Consider the following 19,121-nt stretch of genomic DNA (forward strand, 5'->3'; position numbering starts at 1 on the left):
TGTCCTTGAATCATCCATGAAATTAATACTTACGATACATATTCTCAAGGTGTTAAGAATTAGAGGTATGTATAATTAATTTTTAAATTACTTCCGGTCATAATATCATCATGAGGATGGTGATCGATTTGGATAGATCGACGCACAGATTGCTTTCTTTGAGATAGATGAGTCTCTGGTCTACAATGTAGAAATACTGAGTGACGAGTGTGGATAGTTGTTAGAGAACAACTAGTACTGAGCATGATCATACGAGAGATCACGTAGATTTTTATTCAATCATCAGTGATCATCTCGATGCTGTAGTTGTGTGAATGATTTTTTGACCTGCGATGGCACGGTTGCTTACAGTGAGGCTATTGGAGTTTGACTGACACATAAATATGGCCTCATTGAGTCCTTGCAGTGTATGTTGACAACAGTTGGTTCACTGTAGGAGCAAGGTGCATATTTATATGAAATCTATCGACTTGATAAAAAGTAGTTTTATGAGATTTGAGAGGCTAAGTCTGTAAGTTTATGGCAACAGCAGTGTGATTGATGAAAAGGAGTTTTCATGAGAATCATAATTGGACTTGAGCTGATTAAATCTATTATATGATTGATGATGAGATTTGATGATTTATCTATAATCTGTTATCTAGTCGGGACTCACAATAGAGGGACTGAATCATACAGAAACTACACCTTGAGATTTTTTTCAGTTCTGCTGGATTGCCGCTATATACTACTAGGTGTCACTGGTGAATTGTGAGAGCTCACTAGGATTGTTCAGGATCGACAATTCTTGTTGAGTTAGAGTGGAATCATTCCGACCCATTGAAAAGAGTTTCAATAATACTATGATAGAGATCATGATATATCTCACTATCAGATAGAATTGAACTTATGGAGTCACACAATAAAGGGATTAAATCTGAATTAAGCAATTGGGCTTATGAAGTCTTAATTGGATTAGGAGATCCTATTGGGTTCAGGGTAACTTTACTAGCACAAAATTGAACCCAACTTCCTTTTTAAGCTTGAATTACTTAAGAAATAATTCAAGTTAATTATCTGCTTAGAACCTAAATGAATTAGATTTATTGGGCTTCAATTGTTGGATATCTAGGATTTTGGATCATATGTATTAGGGGTTCAAACCCCTAATTAATTCCTTGATTGAAATTTGTGGGGCGCCACTTGATTTGATCAAGTGTGGGCGTCCCCACTTTGAACGGTGGTGTGATGGACAAGGGAGAGGCGCCCCCTCTCCCCTAGATGGCATATGAGAGAGAACCCTAGAGGGTGCCAAGGGTTGTGGGTAAAGGAGAGAGCTATAAGGAGTCTTAATGCGAGTAGGACTCCATTAGGGGGCTGATTTGATTTTGAATAGGATTCAAATTTCTTTTCTATTTAAAGGGCTCTCTCTTAAGGTTTATTTATCAGAAAATCAGCAAGCTTTAAGCCTCCTATCAGCCCCCCACGCCTCCCTGTCTCCTCCCTCTTGGTTCCAACACCCAAAAGTGTTGGGCGCCTAACGAGCTTGGGCATCCCCTCTTGGTTGTTGATTTTCAAACCTTGGTTGCTTTTAAATCAAGGAAAAGAGATCAAGAAAAGAAGAGAAAAAGAAGATCAAGGAAAGGATTAAAGAGTTGATCGTTATTCAGGTTTTGTTCAGATTCACAGGGTGATTGTTCTTGGAGAAGAAAGATCTACATCAAAGAGGACTGATCCTGAGTGGATATCCGTGGAGGCCTGGCACTTGCACGGCTAAGAGAGAACCAATCTTCTTCCAGATCTAGATTCGAAGAAAGGATTAGTGAATTAGGTATGTGATCCGATCACATATTCAATTTCAGCACAAAATTTAGTATTCGTTAATTTCAACATATGAGCTAGATCCTATGTGCTTTATTTTGTGCATTCATGATATAGACTAAAAGGTGTTTTAATCTTCAATTTCGTTGCGTCGTTTAGAAAAGAAAAATTTTGAAACACATGCATACACATGATCGAAAATTCAACAGTAGTATCAGAGCCACGGATTTTATATGCATGAAATTGACATGTATGTTTTTGAAAAGAATTCCAAAATCTGATTTTTCTTGATACATGAGATGTATTGATGTTTAATTTGAATCTGGAATTTATTTTAGATCTGATTTTCAATTCATATGTGGGATATATGAAGGCATGCATAAATATGAAAATTGTTCTAGATAGTTTTCTTGTTCATATATATGATATATGTTTGGATGCATGAAATCTGAAAATTATTAAGACCTGATTTATGACTCATATATGAGATGTATGATTGAATATTTAGGTCTGAAAATTAGTTTAAATTTGATTGATGATTTGTGTATGAGATATATGATATCATGACAAGATTTGAATTTTTGTTTAGATTTGAATTTTGCATACATATATGAGATATATGCTTGTATGTTAAATCTGAAAATTAGTTTCATGATTTAAAATTTATCTTTCATGCAAAGAATTTAGTTTTGAAATTTAGATTTATGATCTGAAATTTGTGTTTGTGCATAAAGGTTTTGGTTATGGGTAAATCAAAAATTAGATCATATAATTAGATTACATCTAAGATTTTTGATTTGAACATAATGTGTCTAATTTGATTAAGAATTGATCAAACCGAGTCAAGTGTTGATTAGGGATAGATTAATTAAGTCTTAGATTATACAATTATTGTCGATCAAATCGATTAAGTCTCGTATATAGAATCGATTAACCTAAGGACCTAATTCGGCTTGATGGATTGAGCCTGATTCGCTTGAGCTAATCTATTTGGACCAATTGACCTATTGGTATCTAAGGCAAGTAATTGAGAGGTGGTTATTTAATTAGTTTCGTTCGCTGATCTAGTCAATTTATTAGTATTTAAGAAAAGCAACGGGAGGATCCCCATCGATCTTCACTTATCTGATCAATTTGAAAAATTGAGTCTTAAATATGGTTGCTTGACGGTTTAGTTTAGCCCATGCCAATTAGATCAATCATATGATGACCGATTAGATGAGACCTAAATCTAAACTTCTCTATAGATATTCAGTATAGAGGTCTTCCACCATTGTAGATGTGCAGGCGTGCTATTGGTGTTGATTGTTTGTGACTGATCACAGTGGTTCAGTTGCATCGAGAACACGTAACCACTCTATTAGCAAAGAGTTTCTCCAGAGCAAGGATGGGGTTGCGCCCAATATTTGTTAGGTGAGGGATCCAATGACGGTTTTGCATATGTTTGTGAGCGGTGGGTCGGATTTAACTAAAGAGTGATGAATATCTGTCAGGTGAGCCCACATAACTTAGAGACCAAGTAGCTGCAACATGCTTAGAGAAGCATTTGGATAAGGAGTTGCCTACCCATTGATGTGCGTGTTACCAATATCTGTTAGGTGAGGTGCATGGCATTGGTGGGACTGCAGCACCCCCTAGAGATCCAATTGTCGTGTTAGGATTTTCGCTTTCCATCTGGAGAGTGTAGGGATCTGATAAAATAGTCAAAGTTTTGTTTGCTTTTTAAAGTCCCTATAATAAATATAAAATTTAAAGTATAAAAATCTAACTTGAATTTCTACTCGCAGTTAAATCATGTCAGCTTCAAATCCTCTAGCCCGCATCCTTGAATTCAATCGTTTGACTGGAACCAACTTTAAAGACTGGTTGAGAAACCTCAAGATTGTCTTGATCTATAAAAAATTAGGACATGGACTTGACTAGGACCCTTCAGTGTTACCAAACCGTCCTAGTGCTGAGCAGATAACATCATTTGATAAATGGACGGAGGAAGACAGTTGGATTAAGTGCTATGTGCTAGCTTCTATGTCAAATGAGTTGCAAAGTCAACATGAGCATATACCCACTGTCAGGATCATGATCACTCATCTACAAGAGTTATATGGTGAGCAGAGTCGAACTGCGTATTTCGAAGTATCTAAGAGACTCTTCAACATGAAGATGCACAAAGGACAGTCGATTCATGAGTATTGTATGACTGTAATCAAGGATCTTGAGGAGCTTGAGAAGCTCGGGCTCAATATGTAAATGAAATTGCAAGTGGATTTGATCCTCCAATCCCTTATGAGTTCATATAGTCAATTTATTATAAATTTTTATATGAATAAACTAGATTGCACTATATCCGAATTGATCAACATGTTGGTCACTGTTGAGGGAATCTTGAAAACTTCAAGAGGCACTGTTCTCGCTGTGGAGCGGTCTTCTTCATCCAAGAGAAAGTCTGGTTGGAAGGCGAAGAAGCAGAAGAAGAAAAATAAGCCAAAGAAGGACGTTCCGAAGAAGGCTGTAACAAAAGAAAAGTGTTTCTACTATGACGCTGATGGCCATTGTAGGAGAAACTGCCTGCTCTACCTGGAAAGCCTGAAGATCGAGAATGGTGACATACCTTTGGAAGGTATGTCAAATATGCTCGTAATGAAATCTAACCTAACGGTTTCTTCTACTTCTAGTTGGATATTAGACTTTGATTTTAGTGTTGATATATATACTTCAATGCAGGATCTAATAGAAAGTAAGAGATTGAGAGAAGGTGACATGATCCTTTAGATCGACAATGGAGTAAAAGTAGCTGCAGAAGTCATTGGCACTTATCCTCTTCAATTATCGTCGGGATTTAGATTAGATTTAAAAGATTGTTATTTTGTACCTGTAGCTAGTCGGAATTTGATTTTCGTACCGGTGTTAGCACAGGATGGTTTTGATTTCAATTTCAATTAAAATTTTTGTTTCATTTATTTACGAAATAAATTGATTGTACGTGTTCTTTTGATTGACAGTTTTTATCATTTGCATGTTGATACGAATGTGAATATAAACAAACAAGTAATGAGTGTCGTAGGTCAAAAGAGATTCAGAGATGAAATTAATCAGAAATACTTGTGGTATCATAGACTAAGTCATATTAGAGAGGACAGGATAAACAAACTAAAAAAGGATGAGATCCTTGACTTTTTTGGTTCCGAGTGATATTTAGCTTGTGAATCTTATCTTCGAGAAAAAATAGTCAAGTTACCCTTTGTAGAATATGAAAAAAAGGTCATTGAGCTACTTGCCCTGGTACACACCAATGTGTATGAGTTATTTGATGTACAGGTCAGAGGTGGTTATAGCTACTTCATCATCTTTACAGATGATCTGTGATGGTACGGATATGTGTTTCTAATGAGACATAAATATGAAGTCTTTGAAAAGTTCAAAAAATTCAGAAACGAAATAGATAAATAAACAGGTAAATCTCTTAAGATTCTTCGATTAGATCGAGGAGGTGAATACTTTAGTCAAAAGTTTTTGAGATATCTTAAGAACAATGGCATAGTCTCTCGATGGACTTTTTCAGGAACACCTCAGTTCAACGGATATCCGAAAGGAAGAATAAGATCCTATTAGATATGGTCAGGTCCATGATGAGCTTCATTGATTTACTCTTATATCTTTGGGGACATGTCTTATTAACTGCAATATATTTATTGAATAAAATTTCATCAAAATTCATTCCTATCATACCATATGAGATATGGCATTATAAGAAGTCGAGTTTAGGTTATCTAAAGATTTGGAGATGTCCAACATATGTTAGAAAATCAATGGTTGACAAATTAGAGGATAGATCTTTTATAGCTCGTTTTATTGGGTATCTGAAAGAAATCATAGGATACTGCTTTTATCTTCCATAAGATCACAACGTGATTGTGAGTCATCATGTCAAATTCTTAGAAAATCAGTTTATCAAGAAAGGAGGCAGTAGGAGGTTAATTGAGCTTTGAAGAGGTCTCTAAAGAGCAACGAGCTATAGATTCTCAGGAATCTATTATTCATGAGCCAGTAGTTGATGCTCCTCCATCACCTTGTAGATTTAGTAGAGTCTCCCGTCCTCCTGAAAGGTATATAGGTATGCTTACGAAAGAAGTAGATGAAATATTCTTTATGGGAGATAAGGGTGATGAAGATGATTTGAATACCTTTGATGAGGTGATGTCTGACATCGATTTCGAAAAATAGTTAGATGCAATGAAGTCAGAAATAGACTCGATGCACTCGAATCAAGTATGGATCTTAGTGGATCCACCTGAGGGTATAGTACCCATTGGATGTAAATGGATCTACAAAAAAAAGATACAGATGGTAAGATAGAGACATATAAAGCTAGGCTCGTGGTAAAAGGTTATAGTCAGCGCGAAGGCATTGACTATCAGAAAATTTTTTCGTTTGTAGTCATGCTAAAATCTATTCGCACTCTGCTTGTTGTTGCAGTATTTTATGATTATGAAATTTGGCAGATAGATGTAAAAACTGCTTTCTTAAATGGATATCTTGAGGAAGATATCTATATAAAGTAATCTTTGAGTTTCACATTCGGTGATGGAGATCATCGAGTTTGCAAGCTGCAAAGGTCCATATATGGATTAAAACAAACTTTTCAGAGTTGGAATCTTCGTTTTGATGATGAAATCAAGTCGTTTGGTTTCATAAAAAACGAAAAAAAATCTAATGTATACAAAAGGATCAGTAGAAGCGTAATAATATTTTTTATATTGTATGTGGATGATATTCTCCTTATTGGGAATGATATTCTCATGCTGATCTTGGTCAAAAGATGGTTGTTCAAGAAATTTTTTATGAAAAATCTAGGAGAAGCATCCTATATTCTCAGAATAAAGGTCTATAGGGATAGATCTAAAAGGATGTTAGGTCTGTCATAAAAGCTGTATATAGAGAAAATGCTGAAGAAGTTCAGCATGAAAAACTCTAAAAGAGGATTTTTACCTGTTAGGCATGGTATTCATCTTTCCAAGATGATGTGTCTGATCATATCTGAGGAAATTCAGCGCATGAGTAGGATTTCTTATGTCTGGACTATAGGGAGCCTCATATATGCCATGCTATGTACTTGATTTGATATCATCCTTGCTGTGAGTGTCACGAGCAGGTATCAGTCAAATCCAGACGAGGAGCATTGGATAGCTACGAAGAACATCCTAAATACTTGAGAAGAACTAAGGATTTGTTTTTGGTCTTTGGAGGAGGTTCTGAGTTGCGAGTCGAGGGTTACACTGATTCAGACTTCATATTTGATCCTGATGATAGAAAGTCTACATCAGGATATATGTTCGCATGTAATGGTGGCGCAGTCAGCTGGAAGAGTTTTAAGCAATTCAACATAGTGGATTCGATCATAGGTGAGTATGTCGCTGCTTCGGATGCTACAGAGGAAGGTTTCTGGTTCAAGAAGTTCGTCGCAGAGCTTGGGGTCATGACATCAAATGCTATACTATTGTATTGTGACAACAATGGAGTCATAGCACTCGCTAAGGAGCCGAGGTCTCATCAGAAATCGAAGCACATTGAGCGATGGTTTCATATCATATGCCACTATCTCGAAAAGAATTATGTCGAGGTGCGAAGAGTAGATTTCGCGGACAACGTGGCAAATCCACTGACAAAGCAATTGAGCTAGCCAAAGATGGAAGTCTATCTTGAGAAGATGGGACTTAAATTAGTGGCTAATTAGTTTTAGTCTAAATCGAAGATTGTTGGATATATATCCCAGAAGTCAATATGGCTGACATATTATAATAATTTGAAGACAATTTTGTACTTAAAATATTGATTTGATCAATAAAAGGACAAATTTTATTTTCATTCACGTGTGATGTGTCTTTGAATCGTCTATGGAATTAATACTTACGATATATATTCTTAAGATGTTGAGAATTAGAGATGTATAATTAATTCTTAAATTACTTCCGATCATAGTATCATCATGAGGACGATGATCGATCCGGATAGATCGATGCACAGATCGCTTCTTTCAGGATAAATGAGCCTTTGGTCTACAGTATAGAGACACTGAGCGATGAATGCGGGTAGTTATTAGAAAATAACTAATACTGAACGTGACCATATGAGAGATCATGTGGATTTCTATTCAATCGTCAGTAATCATCTTGATGTTGTAGTTGTGTGAATGATCCTTTAACCTGCGATGGCACGGTTGCTCACAATGAGGCTGCTAGAGTTTGACTGATACATAAACATGGTTTTGTTGAGTCTTTACAGTGGATGTTGGCAACAGTTGATCTACTGTAGTAGTAGGGTGCGCATCTAGATGAAATCTATTGATCTTGATAGAAAGTAGTCCCATGAGATTTAAGAAGCTAAGTCTATAAGTCTGTGGCCATGACAGTGTGATTGATGGAAAAAATTTTTTATGAGAATTACGATTGGACTTGAGTTGATCGAATCTATCATATGACTGATGATGAGGTTTGACGATTTATCCATGATCTACTATCTAGTCGGGACTCACGATAGAGGGACTGAATAACACAGAAACTAAACCTTGAGGTTTTTTTCGGTTCTATTGGATTGCCACTACATACTGCTAGATGTCACTGGTGGATTGTGAGAGCTTACTAGAATTGTTCAGGATCGACAATCCTTGTTGAGTTAGAGTGGAATCGTTCCGATCTATTGAAAAAATTTTTCATGATATTATGATAGAGATTATGATATATTTTACTACCAGACAGAATGGAACTTATGGGGTCACACAACAAAGAGATTAAATCTGGATTAAGTTATTGGGCTTATGAAGTCTTAATTGGGTTAGGAGAAATCCTATTGGGTTCAAGGTCATCTTGTTAGCACAAGGTTGAACCCAACTTCCTCTTTAAGCTTGAATTACTTAAGAAATAATTCAAGTTAATTACCTACTTAGAATCTAAATGAATTAGGGCTCCAATTGTTGGGTGCCTAGAATTTTGGATCATATGTATTAGGGGTTCAAACCCCTAATTAATTCTTTGATTGAAATTTGTGGGGCGCCATTTGATTTGATCAAGTGTGGGCATCCCCACTTTGAATGGTGGTGTGATGGACAAGGCAGAGGCGCCCCCTCTCCCCTAGATGGCATGTGAGAGAGAACCTTAGAGGGGTGTGGGCAGAGAAGAGAGCTACAAGGAGTCCTAATGTGAGTAGGACTCCCATTAGGGGTTTGATTTGGTTTTGAATAGGATTCAAACCTCTTCTCTATTTAAAGGGCTCTCCCTTGAGGTTTATTCATCAGAAAATCAGCAAGCTCTAAGCCTCCTATCAGTCCCCCACGCCTCCCTCTCCTCCCTTTTGGTTCCAATGCCCAAAGGTGTTGGGCGTCCACCATATTCCAACACCCAAGGAGCTTGGGCGTCCCCTCTTGGTTGCTGATTTTCAGACCTTGGTTGCTCCTAAATCAAGGAAAGGAGATCAAGAAAAGAAGAGAAAAAAAAGATCAAGGAAGGATCAAAGAGTTGATTGTGATCTAGGCTTCGTTCAGATTCGCAAGATGATTGTTTTTAGAGAAGAAAGATCTACGTCAAAGAGGGCTGATCCAGACTGATCCTGAGTGGATATCCGTAGAGGCCGGGCACTTGTGCGGTTAAGGGAGAACCAACTCTTCTTCCAGATCTAGATTCGAAGAAAGAATTAGCGAATCAGGTACGTGATCTGATCACATAATCAATTTCAGCACAAAATTCAGTATGTGTTAATTTCAGCATATGAACTAGATCCTATATGCTTTATTTTATGCATGCATGATATAGATTAAAAAGTATTTTAATCTTCAATTCCACTGTGTTATTTAGAAAAAAAAAATTGAAATATATGCATGCGCACCATAGAAAATCTAACAATGCCACCTTTCCTTGGGAAGGATGAGGAGATCGAGGGGGAGACCTATGTGGAGCAGCTGCCTCCGAGGGCTTAGCAATCACCCGCTTGAATTCGGTTGAAGGGTCGTATTCCATTGACTGCACGGCCCTCTCAACTTCTGTGGCCCCTTAATGGGCAGCTTGTAGCTCCTTCAGAAGTCGGAGACTTTGAGATCTGCCCCCGATTGGAACTCAGCTGCCCTCAACTTCACTTCCATCTCCATCACCTTTTGGTGGGTGGTTGCTACCTTCTCTATTGCCAACCTATTCCAGAGGGGGGCAAGCTCATCGTTAACCTCCGCCGCTTTCTCCATGGTCTGTTTGAGGGTCGCTTGGAGTGCTTCCAAATGCTCTGGCAACTATTTTGTCGATGAACGATCCATGACAACAAAGATGGAGAGGACAGAGAGGACTAAAGAAGGCAGAAGTTGCTGTTTCCACAAGGAGCAGCCTCCCTCTCCTTCTATAAAGCTCTCCAATGGCAGAGATCAAGCTGTCTTTTGATTGCTCACCACATGTTGTGCTCTTTGAGGGACAGTTCAAATTCCCACTCATGGAATTTCCTCGCTGTTTATGTTTTGGATTGCCATCACTTTGAGTTATTACCCTCATAAAAGCAGTATGACATCTGAAGGAAAATCTGCATCGTGTTGAACTTGAAAGTTGTTCCTAGAAACCGCGTGATGAGCAAGCCTGACGTCATTTGCACATTCTCAAGGCAAAATGATGATATTGAGAAATAGTTGTAGACATGCAACTGTGGTCACATTGTGATTGGGGGTTTAGTCGCATTCGAGCTTAGCTCAGCTTGTCTACATACTTGCCACGGATAATCCAGTGCATTGCCTAATCTAAGCAGAGCTATGTCGGCTTGAACGCCGGCCTACACTTGGTCTATTGATCAAAGTACTGACTCGTTCCGGATGACCCAAATTCGAGCTAAACTTACAAGTTAGGCCATTTCGAACAAAACCTTGGCAATAAATAGATGAAATATAAAAGGGTCATTTCATTTCATGAGGAAGTTACAAATAAAGAGGAAGTACAAAATGCTTGTGATGAATGAGCTACAAAATAATGCTCGTGATGAATGAGCTACTAATCTATGTCTCTCCTTCCTCTTCGCCTTCTTCTTCCTCCTTGCCTCCACCTGAGGATGAGTTGGGAAGGGTGATCGAGTTAATGTCGGCCTTTGGGATCAGACCGGCAACGTTATCCTTGCAGTACCGAAAGCCCTTCCTGAAGGAGTCTCGAGTGGCATAAAGCAACTCGCCACAACTTTTTGGAGCTTGTGAACTTCACGACAGCTTGGCGAGCTGCTTCCTTAGCTTGTGTTGCCCTCTTCTCGGCTTGAATGGCTCTCTCCTCATTTAGAGCAGCCTCGTCTTTGGCTTGAGTGATCTTCTCTTCAATCGAGCAATTTTTTTCTCGGCTTAAGCGAACAGCTCTCTGCTCAACTTAGGCAGCTCTCTTTTTGGACTTGGAGAGCTCCTCTTCAGCTTACGTTGCTCGGCTTTTAGCTTGGGCTAGTTTACTTTTAGCAATTGAAGCATTGTATTTCACCACTTGAAGAGCCCTTTGAAGATGAGCAAACTCTTTTCTTAGTTTGCTTGCTGTCTTCTCATCTTTTTGCATATATTCCTCTAGCCTCTTCTGTGTTTCAACAAGAGCTCTTTTGAAATTGTGCCTCTTCGCTCGAGCGATATGAGTTTGCTCCTTGATGCTCTATAGCATCTTGGGCAATGGCATGATCTCGACCAAGGCTCTCGCTTGCTTGGTCTTGCGAATCTTATGCTTTGCCATCATTGCTTTCTCTTAATGGCCAAAATGATGGCTGCTAAAGCATGGATTGTATAAGAGGTCTACAGGATAAAACAATGGAGTCAACCAAGGATGATTAAGGTTTGATGACAACTTCAAAATTACGGTACTCACCTCGACCACAATAGTGTGTGCTGAATCAACGACTTGATCTGTCGTCAAGTTTTGAAGAAACTTCACATCCTCAGGAAGAACCATCCTCTGCACCATTTCACCTATGAGCACAGGAATATCGAGGACAAAGTTTGTGACTCTAAGTCACTATGTTAGCAGAAAGATGCCTGGCTCAGTCCCTCGAGAAGATGGGAGTTGCTGAGAAGATGGTGCACTTGAAGCCACTGGAAGTTTGACACAATCAGGATCTTGGCAGCTGACGTTGAAACTCATGCAAGCCGAAAGCTTGTTTTAGGGTAGAGGCAGCTTCATCAACTATAGCTAGTGCCTCTACAAGCCTAGTGGCAACTGTGGGATCTAAGGTCAGATCTACAGGCGAAGTAGTAGGTACACCCTCGGGAGCCCTTTGAGAAACCGCCGAAGTAGACAAGTGAGTAGAAATTGAGGCTACCACTTTTACCTCAGATGGACACACTTTGTTGCACCTGCATCCAATTTGAGTGATGCAATTTGAACTTGGCTCATTTTCCTTCACTTTCCTCCTCGTCAAGGGGCTAGTCTCATAGTTGCTAAGATTCCTTTTACAAGGAGTCCCTATGAAGTCGTTGAGATTGAATTTCATTTCTACAAAATAAGCTAATGGTCAAAAGACTAAGCAAGCAACCTTGAAATTTTCAAAACCCAACTATCATCCACCTGACACTGAGGACGAGATGAGCTGGAACAAGCTGATACTAATCCAATAGCTCAGCAATGATAGAAGCAATTGGGAGTCTTGGGTGTGCCTTCAAAGTTTCCTTATAGAAGGTGACCTAGTTCTCCCGAGATGTCATTTGATTAGAAGGGCTGGACAACTCCAAGGTGAAAGTTTGAGGGATGTCGTACTCGGCTCGGATCCGCTCGAGGTATGCTTCTATTAGAACACTTTTCTCAACATCCTGGTTCGAAGCAACCTTGAATGGAGCCTGGCTTGACCCCTGGAGGCTCGGTTAGGAGACCTACTCTTTCATTGTCCATGGACCATTCTTCAAGGGGTAAATTCATGGTCAAACAGAAAAGAGGGGAAAAAAGATAAGAAAACCTCAAGAAGGTCAAAGGAAGACCAAGAACCTATGACGATGATGGGGCTCCAACAAAATTTTGGCGGACGCATCGGAGATGGATGGCAAAGACAAATGGTGGATTGGTCACCACCACAAGGGTCTAGATGCACTTTTCCTCTATTTCCTTAGCACTCTTGAGCAAAAAGCCAAAATGTGAAAAAGCACAAGGTCTTATATAGGGCCATAAAGGGTTCAGATTGATGTAGCCATTCAAAATTACTAGGCCAATTCTTGAGCACATGTCAGCTAGCCATTCGCCTCCAAACTATCACCATGATTGCAATTGACAAAGTGTCGAATTATTGTATCAAAAATCCTGCCACTTATGATGTCGCTTTTGAGAAAAGTGGACACCAGAACATCTCTCATAATGGTAGTTCCTAGAAGTTTCTTGCAGTAGAAACCAAAAGGATAGTTGGGATGGCTCGATTTCCTGGCTCAACTCTGCAGCTTGGATTCACGGCACACCTCAGTTGGTTGGTGTCACCGACTCTTCTACTTCTTTTGTCCAAGCCAACAAGTAACCTCGATCGGAGAGGTATAGGGCAAGTGATAGCCTCAAAATCGATCATAGCTGATATGGCAGAACCAGCCAACTAGAGCATGCCATGAAGTTTTCACCTTGGCTAACCAACTCCTACCACGTGGTCAATCCAAAGGCATGTGGAGATGCCAAATCTCACCCCATTTGGCTATTGCTGGCCTACAATGGCAAATGGTTTCAGTAACCATGAGATACGTGGGAATTGCCACATAGGAGAATCATCCAGATGATATCTTTCAGACATGCAAACGGTTGTTAAAACAATCGATTTGCACGTCTCAAGGTTCTCTAGTGTTGGGTGGCAATCCTCGCCTATATAAATTGCTCCAAGAGGACTCTTTCTCACTCGGGGGCTATTTCACTCTGCCATAGGTCGAAAAAGGACTTTTGACTCCACGAAGGAAGACACGGGGGGTAAGTTCTAAGCTCCAAGTTCTAACTTGAAATCTCTCTACTGTAAGTGCTCTAGAGTTTTCATCTCTCTGCCACTAACACAATACCTCCACTGTTTTCCAGAGAGTTATCTGGCTTAAGTATCGAAAGGTCCCCTATCGAACACTCTCCGACAAGAGGGTTTTTCTGTCTATGGTGTTTCAGGACTAGGCCCAATGTTGGAACAAAGGTCTGATTGTGATTTTTTTCTCTTATGCCTCAGCCACTAATCAGATATGATCAACCTAGTTGCGACCACATCCAAGCCCCGGCAACCATCATCCACCAGCTAGGAAGGTGCACCGAGATGTTTGGCCAACTCCTTCTGTCCATGCAGCACTTTGTCGAGCTTTGCAGCACACCAATCAGCTCAAAATTTTAACCAGCCCACCACAGCAACACTGATGCTATAAGAAATTCACCTATATGCATAAGCTACTCAAGAAAATAGCAAAGGCACAATTGTTCTTTTTACAGATAGTGTTAATATATATGTTACACCATGCAAAGAAAAAAAGAGACATACAGAGGACTGATGGTGTGGGCTGGAAGGGAGGGAGGGCTACAAAATCTGCTCTTTATTTATGTATTGATTAGTCAAAGAGGTTTCCAGAAACAAAGTAAATAATTTGTGAGCTTGAAGATGCCAATGGCAGATTTGGTAAAATCTTTTAACTGTTCATGCTAGAGACCTGGATTCATCCCCACATTCTCCTAATAAAAGTAGGTGACACTCTGCACCTTCTTCTCGTAATATACTGAAGAAAAGAAAATCATGGGCATGGTGGGACTGAAAGCATGCACATTGATAGAGATATGGACATTTTTAAATGCACTGAGCATATTCCAATGGCCTAGGATACTTCCATACAATAATTTGAGCACATTCTAGTTCTTTTTATTGAATTTTGTCCATTTTGGTGCCATTCAACACATTAGAGACCACCAACAGATTTTTTTGCTTCCTCTCTGGGACGTTAAACATCGTACTTTGTTCAACATTGTGGTTTCCCAACTTATATGGATGCTCATGTTTTGTACTATTTGCGTCATTCAAATTCTAGCAATAAAATTGTACCTAACTCATCTTTCTCTTCATGGATAGACATGCAGATTCTGCATGACAAATATGAACTCCTACATTTAGAGATTTAGCAGTTGAACAATTGATCCTAATGACTTTATCTTCCAGACAGCGGATAGAGATTTCTATTCAGGTGCCAGTTCTTTTAATCTGGTTGCTTGTACCAAACCATCTTATTTGCTTGTACACACCCAAAGGAAGTGACACATAGATGAGACTCCATGCATGAGCGAGAACCATGACCAACTAGATATGGTATTGGGATTTAGTCCCAGTAATTTAACAGCTTTTTGTCATGTTAAACCCATGTTTTAGGTGCTTCGACTTTGGATATGAATCTCTGTGCAAACTTAAATGTGAACAATGCTTTGCTTCAGTGCATGCTTAAAAGAGTAAGTTTTTGTTGGGCATTTTTTAATTGTGCCGACTTTGAGATACATCTCAAGCAGGAGGTGCTAATTCAGCTAAATGTGGAATCCATAATTATATAGCTGCTTAAGCTTCTAAAGGCCACATAGTTTACAGCTTTCTCTTTGATGGCATAGTTGATGATGCATCCAGAATGTAGGAGAGTAATACTTAAATAGGGGACAGGACTTCATCATTTTCATTACCCTTTAAGCTCTAGATGTGTGAGAAAAAGTTCTTGTTTTGGGCACTTTGTTGTGGGGGTTGCAAGTGATATCACATTTTATTTAAAACATTAATTGTATGGTACAGTAATGATGTATCAGCAGCCAGCATGCAGGTGCTGTTTTTCCTCTTTCAGTTGATGTTGTAGCCTCCATGTGTCAACTCGTGTAGTGAAGAACTTAATACATGTTACAATACTATTATGCACATTGTGATACTGGAAAGATGATGCACCCTAATATCTTGGCAAAATTTCGAACATATTTATTTTTGTAATAGTATGTATCAAAACCTATTGGAAGAAATCTTGTTCGGTTGCTTTACGTCATATAATTGTACTTTTTTAGCCTTAGGTGCCTGATTGGCTTGAACTGTTCCAATGATCGCTTTGCTATGAACTACATGCTTATTTATGACCTTTTTGCCATGTATGGTAATTTTGCTATTGTAAGAAATGCATAATTTAATATTAATTACATTGTGCAAATAGAGAGCAAGTTTGGATACCATATAGTCTATCACACTATACTCCATAACTCTCTTCAAAAATGTTAGCTGATTTGACCTTGATGTTGACTGTTGTTCATGGCTTATCCCCCAGCATAAGAACAGGGTCATTTAATCAGTTTGCTTAGCTTGATTTGAGTCATGAACCTTACCAGTATCATCAACATTATAGCTGATATGATGGAAAATTTCCATAATAATATAGGTCTTATTTTTCCTAGTACTTCTATTTGGTACCATCAACACCATAGATTATGTTGCTGTGCAAGTTGGCAATATTGCATTGGTTTTGTGTCAGAAACTTAATGAATACCTTAATATTCAGATATGCCACTTCAGTTGTCCCAATTGGTGCTATGTTTGCAATGACTCTTTGGCTGGGAAATAGTGCGTATCTCTACATATCTGTTGCATTTGCACAGATGTTGAAAGCTACTAGTAAGTATCAAGTTCCTCGATTTTTCTTTGACTGCACTGATCTATCTTTTATGGCAGTTGTTTCTGTATGATGGTTCACAATGAATGTTTTGGAATATGCTTTCTTGAGTTTTGCAGTGCCTGTGGCTGTGTTTGTTCTCGGAGCAGCAGCTGGTCTTGAAGCAATGAGTCGTAGAATGTTCTTAATAATGTCGGTCATCAGTTTTGGAGTCGTTGTGGCTTCTTATGGTGAAGTTAGCATTAGTTGGGTTGGAGTGGTTTACCAGATGGGCGGTGTTGTTGGTGAAGCTCTGAGGCTCGTCTTTATGGAAATTTTTGTTAAAAAAAAGGGTGTTCGACTAAATTCGATATCTATGATGTATTATGTTAGCCCATGCAGGTATTTTATTTTGTTATTGCATCTGGGGTTTATGAAGCCTTTCTCTTGCCTAATATATTTCATTTTTCTCTATGCAGTGCAGTGTGTCTCTTTGTTCCATGGATATTTTTAGAGAAACCAAAGATGGATTCCAGCGGCCCTTGGAACTTCCCACCAGTTATATTATTCCTCAACTGCCTTTGCACTTTTGTGCTCAATCTGTCAGTTTTCCTTGTCATCTCTCATACAAGTGCACTGACAATTCGTGTTGCTGGAGTTGTCAGGGACTGGGTTGTAGTTCTACTTTCTGCTTTGCTTTTCTCTGATACAAAGCTGACATTAATAAACCTAGTTGGTTATGGTATAGGTATGATATCTTAGCCTACTTTCAATGAATTTACTTTCCTTGCAATTTATTATTAAGCAGTTACCTTTGGAAAGACTACTAAGGACCGGATTATTATTATGACTATTATCATCATCATTATTATTATTATTTTCTTCCAAAGTCAAAGACAGAGAAAGTGGTTATTTCTGGGATGAATATTGGCTTCTTAATTTGCCATCTTATCTTTCGTAGTCCTCATTTTTTTTTTTTTTTTTGTAAAGCCTAGCTCATATTGTATTCATCTGTGAAACTGCATAAACACTTTTCAGGAAGGGAGAAAGAGAAAGGGCTCACTTGGTATTGCTTCTGTTTTCTGTTATTGTTTTCGAAATCTAAGAAGAAAAAAAGATCTAGACAGAAGAACATCTATGATAAAAAGCCTTTTTCCCTTTTATTAAGTTGTTTGTAAGATCTTTAGATCTTTTAGTAGCAAAGGTTTGTTTCTTTCTTAAATGTTGGAAAATAAAAGGCAAGGAATGGCAAAAATTTTGGACAAATGCTATCTCCAATGCAATCTCTGTATGATATTTCAATAATTTGCAGAGAAATAAGAACACAAATGAGAACAATGCCAAACAGGCCCTTAACTACTAGATTGTTTCCTTCAAACCCCAAATCCTTCCCTTTTAACCATTTATCTTTAGGTAATTATGTGTGAAAGGTGCATGCTTATTTAATGAAAAGAAAAAAACATGTACATGGTCCAACTTGTTCGCTCACATGTATTGGAATCTGCAGCTATTGTCGGTGTGGCAGCATACAATAATCACAAGCTAAGAAAGGAAGCACAGAGAATGAGCTTGGAGGTACGTGTTGACAATAACAATGTAGAAAAATCTCCAGATCAAGAAGTTCAGATTGCCTTACTACCTCCGAAGGAAGACAAATAGAATGATTCTTACATGATTCTGAGGTAAGATTACAGTCAGTTGCATGGACGTCCTTTTCTGTTTCTCCCTCCTCAGCTGTAATGATGCTTGTTTCACTGTAACCAAGGAGAGCAAGTTCTAATTTGACAATTAAGCAACCAACTCATCCTCAACCATACTTCTGTCATCATCAAATACTTTGCAGTCAAGGCGGGCTTAATATCTGCAAAGTTTGAACTACCATTTCTGTAAGGCGCCGGCGGAGATTTCGTGGAACATGAACCCATGAAAATAGAAGATTCATTGTGAACAGATCTGATTGTGGTACTGGAGACAACTGATGCATTCAATTTTCCCGTTTTCATTTCTCTAGGCTTTCCATGTATGTCAAACATCTGTGAGAGGTCAGGACTTTTGTCCCCAGTAGCTGATTGCAGTTGTACTTTCACAGCAGATTTGTGTTATACCATTGTTCTGGGATCAAAAATAATATTTGTAACGTTTACAGAAAGTTTTATCTGCTGTTGATTATTTATATCAATTTTACTTTGTTTTCCTAAATGTTTTGAATCTGTTGTGTTGATTTCTGCATCAAGTATGATGGATGTCTAAACATAGATGATTGTTAACATGTATCCAAGTCCCATAGAAGAGTCGTGTAAGCTGCACCAAAGGTGGGATGCTGTCACCGCTGATGCCAATACCGTTGAGCAGCCATTACTTGTATCCAACTCCATGACAAAAGAACTCCATAATGCTTTATTATCTAGCACACATACTTGCTACTGCAGGACTTAAAATATTCTTTTGGCTGGGCTATCCATTCAATGGAACTGTTGGTTTCATCAGAACCCTAAATCTTCATGTTTGGAAACTAATTTATAATGCTACATAAAATCTTAATGTCATATACCTTTTCTCTCTTCAATCTATCCCTTGAAGACCATTGACTATTGATATGCCTTGAAATCGACCATAGCAGACATGGCACATTGATCAATCAAAGCTTGCTACAAATCTTTGTTCGACCGATCAATGTCTGTCATATGGCTGATCTAGGGTTGCATGGAGATTTCAAAATCTCTATCTAGTTGGTGATGGCTTAGCCAATAATCATGAG

The 19,121-nt window shown here is 38.6% G+C and overlaps 1 protein-coding gene across 4 annotated transcripts in view; it reads left to right on the forward strand.

Annotated features, from left to right (window-relative positions):
• Positions 1-18,562, forward strand: part of LOC105035150 (probable sugar phosphate/phosphate translocator At3g14410) — a 30,307-nt gene extending 11,745 nt beyond the window's left edge. The window contains exons 4-8 of one of the 4 annotated variants that reach the window (XM_073257934.1): positions 16,274-16,386; positions 16,504-16,765; positions 16,848-16,921; positions 17,871-18,045; positions 18,129-18,562. In XM_073257934.1, the coding sequence (XP_073114035.1) occupies positions 16,274-16,386; positions 16,504-16,765; positions 16,848-16,921; positions 17,871-18,022 (601 nt within the window). In that variant the 3' untranslated portion in view covers positions 18,023-18,045; positions 18,129-18,562. Of the gene's footprint in view, positions 1-16,273; positions 16,387-16,503; positions 16,766-16,842; positions 17,112-17,870 lie in introns of all 4 variants that reach the window. The other 3 variants (XM_010910591.2, XM_010910590.2, XM_073257935.1) reach the window with 3 other exon arrangements.
• Positions 18,563-19,121: the final 559 nt, after the last annotated feature.

The sequence above is a fragment of the Elaeis guineensis genome, chromosome 5, assembly GCF_000442705.2.
Source record: "Elaeis guineensis isolate ETL-2024a chromosome 5, EG11, whole genome shotgun sequence".
NCBI classification, from domain to species: domain Eukaryota; kingdom Viridiplantae; phylum Streptophyta; class Magnoliopsida; order Arecales; family Arecaceae; genus Elaeis; species Elaeis guineensis.